The sequence below is a fragment of the Rhipicephalus sanguineus genome, chromosome 5, assembly GCF_013339695.2.
Source record: "Rhipicephalus sanguineus isolate Rsan-2018 chromosome 5, BIME_Rsan_1.4, whole genome shotgun sequence".
Classification (NCBI taxonomy): domain Eukaryota; kingdom Metazoa; phylum Arthropoda; class Arachnida; order Ixodida; family Ixodidae; genus Rhipicephalus; species Rhipicephalus sanguineus.
The window spans coordinates 27969823-27982102 of record NC_051180.1 but is presented as its reverse complement, the minus strand read 5'-3'; the positions used below and the strand labels follow the sequence as shown (position 1 = coordinate 27982102).

The 12280-nt window shown below is 47.6% G+C and overlaps 1 protein-coding gene across 6 annotated transcripts in view; it reads left to right on the top strand.

Annotated features, from left to right (window-relative positions):
* The window catches only part of LOC119393406 (protein Aster-B), a 108664-nt gene that overhangs the window by 91861 nt on the left and 4523 nt on the right, over positions 1-12280 (top strand). For all 6 annotated transcript variants that reach the window (XM_037660402.2, XM_037660401.2, XM_037660404.2 and 3 more), the window contains 5 exons: positions 1270-1323; positions 1799-1948; positions 6714-6780; positions 7237-7338; positions 12072-12192. In XM_037660402.2, coding sequence (XP_037516330.1) covers positions 1270-1323; positions 1799-1948; positions 6714-6780; positions 7237-7338; positions 12072-12192 — 494 coding nt within the window. The remainder of the gene's footprint in view (positions 1-1269; positions 1324-1798; positions 1949-6713; positions 6781-7236; positions 7339-12071; positions 12193-12280) is intronic.

Below are 12280 nucleotides of genomic sequence, written 5' to 3'. Positions count from 1 at the left end.
TCAGTCATTTCTAGTTTTAAAATATGTTTGTAAACGTTTATAGACTAAATCAAAAGTGCTGTTCTCCATTTCATACATAGTGTGCAATGCTGCGGAGCCTAGTGAGATTTGGTGCTTGAGCTGCATTCAGAACTAGAAATAGTTTGGCATTTTAACCAGCATGTAGTGAAAATTGTTCCTTCTTTATCATCGCTGGAGACTGTTTGCCATCTTAATAAAAAACAAACTACGTTACGCTGTTTGCTCATTTTTCTTGGAACATCTTGCATTTTGCTGTTTTCCTTTTCATGTTCTTTATTTGGAGCCCATCGTGGCATGCCACAGGCACATGCACGGCTCGCACATGCGTTTGCTACCATAAAAAGCTTAAGTGCATGCGGCTATACATTTTTCTCAGCGATATTCTCATGTAGCTTCCACAGCACTGCGCGCTATGTATTAAACAAATTACATACTCCCTGCTGGTAGTAAACTACATTAAGTTTTACTTTTAAACGCCATCAGCTCATCAAAGTGAATGCAGCAGATGCCAAGATACACTTTCTCAATTCACATATACTTGAATACAAGCTCCTAACAGAGTTTTCACTTATGTGGAAACGAAGGGCACGTTACTGTTCTGTACTGTCAGCACGATTGCTGTGCACGATATTTTCAACCAGGTCAGTTGCAGTCACTGTGGGTACGTTGCGCCCCTTAGCAATGTTTTTCAAGGCTATCACTCGACCTTGCAATGTAAACTGCTGTCATTTCATTGAAGGCTATTGATGAGCTCAAGCCAGACTCTGCCGTGGCTGCTTTTGTGATTGATGTCATCAAGCGGAGCCATTAGCACAGCCAGTGAAGTCACTTTATTATAATGAATTCGTCTCTCTGAAAGAATTTTATTGTAACATGTGAAGCAAGTGGCACAATGTATCGCAAAAGGCGATGTGCACTCTTGGAAAATATTGTTTTAAAACGTCACACTGTACTGTAAAAGTTGTTCTCACTTCAGCTGTGCATCTCATCTCTTGTAATCGCGCAACACAAGGTGCTGAAATGGTCTCTCTTCAGAGAACAGCTTACAGAAAAAGAAAAATGGCAATAGTATGACAGTATGTTTTCTGATAAATGCCGACAGTATACAATGAAAGCAAGGGCCTTTGTGGCGTTGTATATTGCGTTAGAATTAGCACTGCTTCCTCTTCACTCGCACCATTTTATTATGCGTCTTTGGGCTTAGGCATTGCAGTCATTGTTTTTTTATACCGAGTCATTTCCTTGCAGCTGTGATAGAGAAGAATACCCTTCAAGGTCTGGAAGGCTTCTGCAATGATCTCGGTGAGTTGAGCGTACAGCAACGCATCAGACTGTGTGCACCTACTATCACGCATTCTGTCTTGTCGGTTGTGTGCATATTTCTAGACCTTCTCTATATAAATTAAAAGTATGTTCCACCTATATGTAGACCAATTAGTACAAGCTTTTGTAAGATTGATTTTGCTGGAGCTAACGTGTATCAGTGCATGGCGCACAAGATTTAGTCATTTTGTGTGAGAATGGCTGTCCAGCAAGAGTAATGTTTTTCTTTTTTTTTTTTTTTTTTGCGAAAGCTAGCCTTAGGTGTTTCATGTTTCCATTAAACACTATTTAAATAATAGGAAAGCTGCAAGGTTGAAGTCCAGTTCTTGTTATAGTCACATATAAGGGACTTACTGCTCAAGTATGTGTTTGTATCCCTACTGGCAGAGTTACAAATAGGTAGCCACTACAGATTCAGCCTGCACATGTTGACTGGCACCTGTGATGTTTGCAGAGTCGGCGCTGCTGCGGGAAGCTGAACGACTTCAGCCGTCCGGTGGTAAGCTAAAGCAACGGCGGCGGCGTCTTCTTCAGGGTACCAACCGTAGCAACAGCAACCGTGATCGCTCCAGCAGCTCCCAGGCCGGATTTGGTTCCTCCTTTGGTAAGGGCTGCCTAAGAGGCACTGCTAGATATTTGAGCAGCATAGCACAGTAGGTGTCGGTAGGCAGAGTAGGTGCTTTATTTCATATTCAATTGTATGTGTATATGCGTATAGGAACATGCACAGTCTGAGTTTAGGGCTAATCTTGTATTTCTTGCATTCTTGTGCTGTCTCAAGGCTTTGTTTCGTATGTACTAAGGGAGTCATTAAGATCATTTGTTGCTCTCAGTTTAAACTTTTCATTTTATTCTTTTTCACTGTTTGTGCGTTATTAGATTTGTGGTAACTATTGCACCAGGATTGTTTTGCTCAATTTGTGCGTTTTCATAGTAATAAACACGTTGCCTATGCTGCCCATTTGTAAGGGGTCATGGTCCTAGGCAGGCCCATTACAGGCTTCTTGACCACGGCCCTCAGCTTACCGAATGTTGGAAATAAATAAAATTTCAAAATTGAATTATCTTTCTAATATATATATATATATATATATATATATATATATATATATATATATATATATATATATATATATATATCTTAGAGCTGTGCGAATAGCAAAATTTTGGGTGCGAAGCGAATTCGAATAATAAAGATTGAGTGCGAATCGAATAATTTCGAATAATTTTCGAATATTTCTCAAACATTTTTCGAATAATTCGAAGTGAAATTACAGAAAAAGTTGCAGAGAATCCCTAAGTATGTTCTTGTGAGATCGCAACATGAAAGTGTTTCTTTTCGCTAGGTTGATGAAGCACTGGTGGGGTCATATTTCATAGTTGTCGTTCTTATCAAGAGTGAGGCAATGTAGAGGCCAAATTCTATTTATGTACATGATTTGGTGCAACCAAAGTGTTGCCGACAACACTTTACACGTGATAGGCAGAGATGCCATTTCCTCAGCCTCTCCTCCTCTTTCAACTTCTGTGGAGGCCCAATTGATGTGGCGGACAAGGGTGTGCTCACGTCAAGTCCGGAGTTCCAAATCTGCCTCGTAGACGTCGATATATAAGAACATCTGAAATTTTGGATGCTAAAAAACTTCGGCGTCCGATTTTTCGGACTTCCTGCCAAAATTTCAGGTCCAAAACAGCATTAATTGAGCCCCCAACTCTGCCACATCTTTCATCTCCATGTTGGAAGCAGCGTTTTCTTGAGTTAATACATTTGCAACCGTAGCGGAGCTCTAAAGGTAGCTTTGCCGCATTACGGGGGTGTGATGAGGTGAAGCATATTGAAAATCTAGGGACCACTTCCAAACGGACGTTGACTGTCTTTTGGCTAAGTTCGACCGTAACGGACCTTAAAAGGCAGCTTTGCCGCAATACGGGAGTGTGATGAGGTGAAGCATATTGAAAATCTAGGGACCATTTCCAACTGGACTTTGTCTCTTGGCTAAGTTCAACGGCAAGTCATCGGTCTCGCCCTAACCGCCGCCACGTCCCAAGGGATCCCGGCCGACTGTTAGGGAGGATGAGTGTGGGTTTAGGCTGACGCCTCTACCCCGTCATCTATTTGACGGGTGCCAATAAAGTTACTTCTCTCTCTCTCTCTCGACCGTAACGGAGCTTGAAAGGCAGCTTTGCCGCAATACGAGAGTGTAATGAGGTGAAGCATATTAAAAATCTGAAGCGGTCACTTTTAACCGGACGTTGACTGCATTTGTCTTTGGGAAGTTCGAATAGTTCGAATAGTAAAATTTCAGTGCGAATCGAATCGAATAGCTAACACTATTTGAAAGATATTCGAAATTTCGAATATTCGCACACCCCTAATATATATATATATATATATATATATATATATATATATATATATATATATATATATATATATATATATATATATATATATATATATATATATTGTAGAAGAACGACACAGAGACAGCACCCTTGCTGCGGGCAGGCTGTTCCATTATCTACTTCCTCTTTCTCTACTTCGTTCTCGATCCCGCGCGCCGGAGCCTCGGCGCCGCTCTTCATCATCACACTCGGCCATGACTGCAAGCATTGTCGGCTGGGCTGCCGACAATGTTTCTGGTGGGCGGTGCTGGCTGCATCGCGGTGGTCGGTCTGGGCCACGCTGCGACTTGGCTCGTGAATCTGTCATAAGTATGTCTGGTGGGCGGCACTGACTATTTCGGAGTGGCCTGGGTCGGCGATGCTGGAACTTCAGTTGGAAGTTTGCCAAGTATGATTCCGGCGGCCGACACTGGCTATGTCGCAGCAGTCGCAGGTCTCGGGCGTGGTGCAGTCTGGCTTGCAATACTGCCGATGACGATGGCTCTGGTTGATGGCGCTGACTGTATTGTTGTGGTCGCACGTTTATGCTGGCCGTATGCCATTTGCGGTGGCAGGTATCATCTACTTTGTCTTCTTCCGGGCTTCCGTCTTGAGTCGGTAAATGATGGCTCGACGAAGGATGCGAACGAGGTCGGGCATGTGTGCACCCTGTGCCAAGATTGTGACGGGTGTCCAAAGCCATCTCGATCTCGCTGCCTCTCCCTCCGAACTTGTCGACGCGCGGTCGACCAGTGATGAATCCCGTGCAAAAAACAACTCCGTCGTGTTCCACGTGGCCTTCAGGCAACACAGTGGCAGTCTGAATGAAGTTGTTCCTGTCGTAAACGGGCTCACACGTCAGGGGCAGGGCTGGCACACATCGGATTCTTCTGGCTGGGGTGTAGGTTCAGCCATGCTTGGGTACACGCTTGATGAAATGGACTGACCCTTGGCGAATGTGGCATCATCTAGCGATTTGTCGCTGAGCAGTAGGGGAGCGTCTGCGCATTCGGCCAATGACTGCGTTGAAAGCGGAGGACCATGCTTTGACGCGACAAGGACCTCTTTCCCAGAATTCGCAGACCGGTCAGGTTCCGCATGAAGTGAGGGCCGCTTTTCCGACTGTCGCTGGTGCAAAGAGGTCGCAGGGACGTGCACATACGGTGGTGAGCTTCGGGATCACTTCTCCAATGGCTGTGAACGAGATGTGGTCTCGTCGTCTGTCAGAGACGTTATTGTGTTAGTTACGGACGCCGAGTCCGTGACCTGAGATGGTGAGCCTGGTCTCAGTTGTGTGGTTGTCCCAGAGTAGGTTGAGACACTGTCTGCAAGTGAGCTGCAATGCGCAGTTGCAGCCATCTCGAGGTGGTGCCCCTTCAGAGCTCCATCCTCGGTAGCAGTGAGGTTGGACTGGGTGGTGGCAGTGAGGTGGTGATCAATCAGTCCAAAGGCAGCTATGAGCCTGGTGCTCCACTCGGCCCAGGATTGCTGCCGCACGCCTTCGTATCGATGCCACGCCGCGGCACCATTCCGAAGGCGGTCAATGGCCACGCACCACTTCCGCTGATCCGTCCAGCACTCGCGAGCTCCGATTGCGTTTACGGTCGCCACCCAGTCGACGGCGTCGTTCTGGAAACCGTGGAACTCCGGTAGTTCTCAGGCAGCCGGTGATTGTGATACGGTAGGCGAAACTCCGGAGCATGACGACGCCAACCAGCCAAGTTGGTATGAGAGCTCCGTGAGGGCATTCAGGAGCTGTCTGCGGCTCTCGGGTGAGCTCTCTTCATGGTCTTGCGAGGCGGCGGCGGCGGCCAACGCGGCATTGAGTGAGTGCAGTGCTGGCAAGGCGGCAGGACACAGCACGGAGATTGACGCTGCCAAGGCGTTCACGGTGACTCGGAGTCGCGCGATGGTGGCGGAAAGCTCGGCGGCGCTCTCGGGCGATCCGCGCGTGGTGCCTGTGGTGACGTCCGAGGAGTATGACACGATCAGCGTACTCACAGAGGAGGGACCCTTGTCAGAGGGAGCTTGGACAGCACCCCTAAGCGGCTCGGGTGCCGATGGAGTACTCAGTAAGCCGTTGTCGCTGCGGAAAGCGTGGACGGCATTCCCGGGGTCCTTGCCGTTGGAAGCGTCAACCGCGTTCTGAGGTAACCGGTACCCGTGCGATGGCTTGTCGTGAACTGGTACTGCGGCGTCGATGAAGGAGGCTTGAGCCGCCGAGGAGGCCTGGACGCCGTCCACGGACGGTGCCTGAAGCGCCGACAGATTGGCAGGTGGTGGCGAGGAGGCATGTACGCTGTCCCTGGGCGGGAGGAGCCCGTGCGCATTGTTGCCGCGAAGTAGCACGTCACCGGACAAGTAGTTCCCCGAAACCACAATGGAGGCCTGGACGCCGTCCGCTGGTGGTGCGATGGATGCTTGCCGCGGTGAACTACTTGCGGGTTCCATCAGCGAGGAAGCGTGACGGCGTTCCTCTGGAAGACGCGTTGCCTCAAGCTAACAGCTGGGGTTCGCCGAAGCCTTTCGACGACTGCGCCATTGTAGAAGAACGACACAGAGACAGCACCCTTGCTGCGGGCAGGCTGTTCCATTATCTACTTCCTCTTTCTCTACTTCGCTCTCGATCCCGCGCGCCGGAGCCTCGGTGCCGCTCTTCATCATCACAATACACATATATATATATATATATATATATATATATATATATATATATATATATATATATATATATATATACACATACATACATACATACATACATACATACATACATACATACATACGTGTGTGTGTGTGTGTGTGTGTGTGTGTGTGTGTGTGTGTGTGTGTGTGTGTGTGTATTGGTGCTAGGATTTCCTTTGGCTTAAATTTCAGTATTAGACGTTTGCTACGTACTTGAACGAAACTTTTTCAGTCCTTTGAGTGCTGTACAACCACTTAGTGACACAGTTTGACATGTAGTGGCATGTTGTTGCTTTCAGGACTTGCCAGGGTCTCTGAAGGTCGCCGCCTGGCGACTAGCACGGCTGTCAAGCTTCTTCTCGTACTGTGAGTAGCATAATGTAACCAAAGTGCTCTATCATCTAGTGTGAATGAAAACGCCTTAACATGGTGTTACATTTTTCTGAACACCCCCTGTTCATTAGGAACGTGCTGTAACGACTGGTAATCGGCCAGTTCCATACTCCCTAAAAGAAATCCTTCTTATGCCGTAAGATTAAAACATGTGCAAGAAGGCACGATCTGCAACAAACACGATGGTTGTATGCTGCGTGTTGCTGTTACTGTTATTTTTCATAATGGTGCGCATAGACCTGCCTGAATCAGCTCTCTGTTGAGCTTCCATGCTTTCTTGTACACTTGTCATGTTCTGCGGAGAGTTGCTGTCCTGTTAATTTCTTTCCTCAAATTGTTGCTGTTTATGTGAACTTGGTTGATGAAGTGTTCATCCACCCTGGTGGAGTATGCACCTGAAACGTTGTCTCTGGGGGCATTTATCAACAGGGTGAGCCTGGTGCTACTGATGAACGTAGCGTTACTCTACTGGTTGTGGACATCAGCTGCTGCACCCGATCAACCACCCGCGCTCGACGTGTGGGTGCTCGAGTGAGTACGCCTATCTTATGGATATGGATTGGTGGTTCCTTCCTTGACGTTGGATTAGAGGTGTGCACGGGCTCCGGGTAGCCCGAAAGCCCGAGCCCGACCCGACCCACGGGCCGGGCTCGGGCGGGCCGACGTACTTTCACCTCAGGCCCGGGCCGCGCTCGGGCTACTTGGAGCTTTATCAGGCCGGGCTCGAGCCCGGTGCAAAGCTGGACTCAAGCCCGAAATATAGAGAATGAGCGGGAATTGTTTTCCAGCACGCATACAGCGCCTTTTCCGCGACCGCCCTTTACCGCTTTTCCTTTACATTCGCCACTTTAAACAAAAGGGGAGCAGGTAAAGCACTGCCTCTGTTGCACTCCGACAAACAGAGAAGTAGCACCACCTGAGCTAGTGACGGCGCCACGCGACTGTTCCACGTTAGTCTTAAAGGGCCCCTCACCAGGCCACATAGCAAATTTTAGTTAGACGCTGGAAGTTGTTGCGTGCCAAATGAAGAGCAGTATGCCGCAAGAATTTTTCAAATCAGTTCATTACGAACTGAGAAAAACAATAATTTGTAGCGGCGCGAAACCAGGATGCGAGGAGGCGAGTTTCAAACCCTTGCCACTCGCTTCGTGTAGCCTTAGCAAGCCAAATCCTTTCCCTGCCCTCTTCACTTGACACATACGCATGAACACGTCATGCGCATACATGGTCACGTGCGCATGACGTGCCCGAGCCAGCCCGAGCACGTGAGCGGCGTTGCACGGCCGCTACCTTTTTTTTTTTATGTAGCGTGATGTAGCGGCCGTGGGCGTTTTGTCGGCGTTCTCTGTGGTGTACTGCCTGTTTCTGCGGGACGGGCATGAAAGTTGAGACATTTGTACGGGCACGAGAGTGGCGGTATCATGAGCCAGTGCCGCATTAACGTTTACTTGGACGCGGTAGAATAAATGAGCATAATGAGTGCTCGAACGCGCCAGAACATTACTTTCGTTTCCAGGGCTGGCGTCTGCTCGATGCGCTAACCACGGGGACACGAACGCATGGGAAAGGGAGGCATATTAGCCCCGCATCTCGCTGCAATTCACGAAAAAAAATGAAAAAGACGCACACATTCCCTTTGTGTGTCTCATTATTTCTCTCAAGTTTTATTAATCTATTCAAGCAACAAATTACACAAACTACACATGTCGTGTCAAATAATTATCGCAGTGTCACGTGCTACTGCTGGTGACGTCACAGTACAGTCATCTACGTAGAGGAGCGACGTCACAGCACTACCATCTACGTAGGGCCATTTTCTCATGTACGTCATCCCGTCATTCTCTAAAGCGCGCGCCCGCGAGAGGAAGGGCAAGCAGCGTTCACCTTAAAATTTGACCCATTTCCGCGGCGCGTAGCATTGCAAGTTTTGGCAGACGGGATCGTGAACGCCCAGTGTATGCATTGCGCTCGTTAGCTCAAAATTGTCAAACCTGGTGAGCGGCCCTTTAAGGCCAAATCCCATATGAGTGAACATGCACGCAACAGCGACGAGCGACCCGACGTAGATTGCCTTCATGCAAGCTGACGCTTGCATTGGCATACTCCATACACATGACCGCTTTGGCGAGCAAACTCCATTGTTGCTGGCATGAGGCCGTCTACTTGTATAGCAAAAGTGCCACGAACAGTCTCTATTGGAGACTGTTCATCGTGTGTCGTGTGATCATATTCGATATGCTCAGTAAAATGCCAAATTACCGGAAACCAATGTTTTGTTTTCGGAGCGAACCTTCAAAAAGCCGGGCTGGGCCGGGCCGGGCCTGGGATTGTGTTTTCGTACGTCGGGCCAGGCCAGGCGGGCTCGCAGCCCTTTACCATCGGGCTCGGCCGGGCCTTCGACAAAGTCAGCGGGCCCGGGCCGGGCTCGAGCTCGAAAATACGGCCCGTGCACAGCTCTATATCTTTTAGATATGGTACTATACTCGCGGACAACTTTTCTTGACAATGAAGGGAAAGCTACGAGGGCGGTGCTTCTTCACATGTACTCCTACGCGAAGTAGTCTGGTTTGGCGCGCGTCTCGTAACGCCGTGGAAAGTGATGGCTGCATGCAATCAGCGTTGCATTTCGATGCAAACGCTGCTTAGCGTCTAAGGTACGGGTAAAAGGCGCGACTTTTTCACGCATGCAAAAACGCAAAGTGACAACGTTAAAGTAAAATAAATAGAAATATCTCGCTTGTGTGAGCTGCGTTCCGTCTGAAAGAGCTACATGTAGAAAGTGAGGAAGCATTTCATTTATCTCACGCAGAAAATACGGGCGCAGTTGACTACATTAATTAGCGGTAGGATACGTGCATTGTGGCTCTGTAGCATTGACTTCATTGCCCAGAAAAGTTGTCCGCGAGTATAGCCAGAGCTGCATGAGAACGTAATTACAGTGCTGTCACTTTGTTAAGGTGTCATGTAGTAAAACGGCATTTTGCATCGATGGTTGGTCGTCTGGCTCACGAAATTTTCCGTTTTAGGTTTGTAGAAGTGCATTTTGTGCAATTATGCATTTTCCTAATGTAAGAATAAAACTAATTATATAAAACTGCTACTTTGTGGGAAAACTGGCTATCAAATGCGACGGTTTAGGTTCCCATAGCAAACTTTTTGCTAGCATTTAAAGAGACATTAAAGAGAGACACTAAAGGGCTGATAAATTATTCTTTGAAAACTGTAGTTTTCTTAATTTCGCTATTAGAGCTTCATTAATATTAGAAGAAAAATGTAGCTCAGCTACATTTTTTTAATTTTTCGCCGAATTCCCAACACCGGTACATCTTTTTGACGTCACGGATTTCAAGACATACTTTTTTAACATTCTGGCCATGCTGTCTCAGCATAAATTTCAAAACTCGTAATATTAAGTCTCTAGCTCCTTTAGAGCTTGATGCACTCTATTCTTACTTATAGACCTACTCCATGTTAGTAAATGGCGGTAGGCACCGCCGATATATTTAGGCACTTGTAGCGATGTCACGGCACATAGGCTCCGCCCAGCTGGCCCAGCCCAAAGCTCGCTGCCGCCCTCAGTGATCACGTGACAACTGGTGCAGCAGCTGCAAAAGCTGCCTCCGAGCACTGCGTGTCGGGGCGCCTCCCACAAGCTTACAAAGGAAGTTGCAACAGAGGAAGTTGCAGTGGCTTTAAGAAGGACTCTGAAATTAACATATAAACGTTGAGTTCACGTGCAAGTCCAGCTCTGAGAACCTCATCAAAACATGAGGTATCTTACAGGCGGGAATGCGACTAATTTGCGAAATTTCATCGATGTTGCGGCAGTCTAGGTCACACATATAGGTTTTAATTTGTGAACTAATGCAAGAACCACCCACCTAGCCCAGCAAGGGGCTCTTGGGTGCAATATGCAAATACGCGGAGTAAAAATACATAGTTACGAACAAGTCCATAATTGTTACGGTAAATCCTTCCATATAACAAATGTGCCGGGAAACATATTCAGGCCGGTGAGAAGGGTGATCTCGGCAACACTTTCATCCGCGATACGGTTGCGATAGTATATTAAAACAACTGCATGCCATGGACAAGGCTCTTGCATACCTGTAAGGTTCGCCAAACGCGGGTCACGGTTCTCTTCGTACGTTCAAGTCAAGACCGTGAAATGTGAGCAGCTTGTAAACAGACTCAGCAGATTTCCAAAGCGCAGTATTTCCGTGGATTCCAACAAACATTGACACCTTGTAAAGCATGACATAGCCAGAACAGCTCTGTCCAATGCAATTGTGTCAGGTGTGTCAGTGCAGCCGAATACAATTTTGAAAAGCCTAGTTGAAGTGGTCCTTTCGTTGCTGCTGTGTTAATGAAACGTGCCCACACAGAAAGAAGCACTTGCTCCATGACTGAGCCACACCTTTAGTTCACGCGAGTACAACGAAATTCTTTTTACACGTTTAAGGCTTCTGCAGTTAAATCAACAGTGGCAACCATGAAGAATTCTCTGCATATGATACTGATATCCACAACGTTAACATATATGTGCTCCAAGGTAAACTTACTCGCTATGGCTCCATACAAGGCCTATGCCAAGAAATGTGGTGCGGGACATTACCATGACAAACATTTGATAAATCTAATCATTTTGTTAGGTAAAACGAGCCACTCCAACCGCTCAGTTGTTGCCACATAATTAATGAGCCTGCGTCGGAGACGAGTTCTCGCGTTTTACAGCTGCTGCCAATTCCTTGTGATGGTCTTCGTAAATAGGAAACTGACAAAAGCTTATTCCACCTTTCTTGTGCCTTTCTGCACAATCGGCCGTGATGCAGCTCGTCGGTACACCGTTTTTTCTTCTTTGCACGACGACCAACATCTCACGCACCAGTGAAAACACAGCAGTAACTGCAATAGCCACGGCGTCAGATGCCTACCGCGCGACACTGAAACGCTTGACGACAGCCCTACCGCATTTTCGTGACAAAGGTGGAATGTAGTACATCTATAAAGAAATTAAGTAGGTTCTTGCAGATGCCTTTGGAATCTGACTTCACGGTGAGCTGGTCCACAAAACTCGAGGCAGCGTTGATGCCCATCTTTTCGTTTTTGCGTTTTATATTGCTTGCCAAGCATCCTCTCACTCGCAGCAAGAGTGATGTTTGTTTATGTCGTGGAAGGGGAACTTAGCGGTGCGATTCTTCTTCTCTTCAGTCTTGAGCTGGAAGAATTTCCAGCCTCCTATACTCACTTGCCTCCCATCACAGGCCACCTCCGCAGAATGCTCAAGAGTGGGTGCGCCTGATGTCTCAGAGGGAGGCATTCCATCGTCAGCGCCTTGACCTGTGGCAACGTGCCCTGCATGACCTACGGCACCAGCTGCATACGGTGAGACCCGCCTTATTTGAATACTCGATGGTTCATCACTGTGGTAGCTCTTACGAGGCCTTTGCCCGTTTTGATATGTGCACGACAG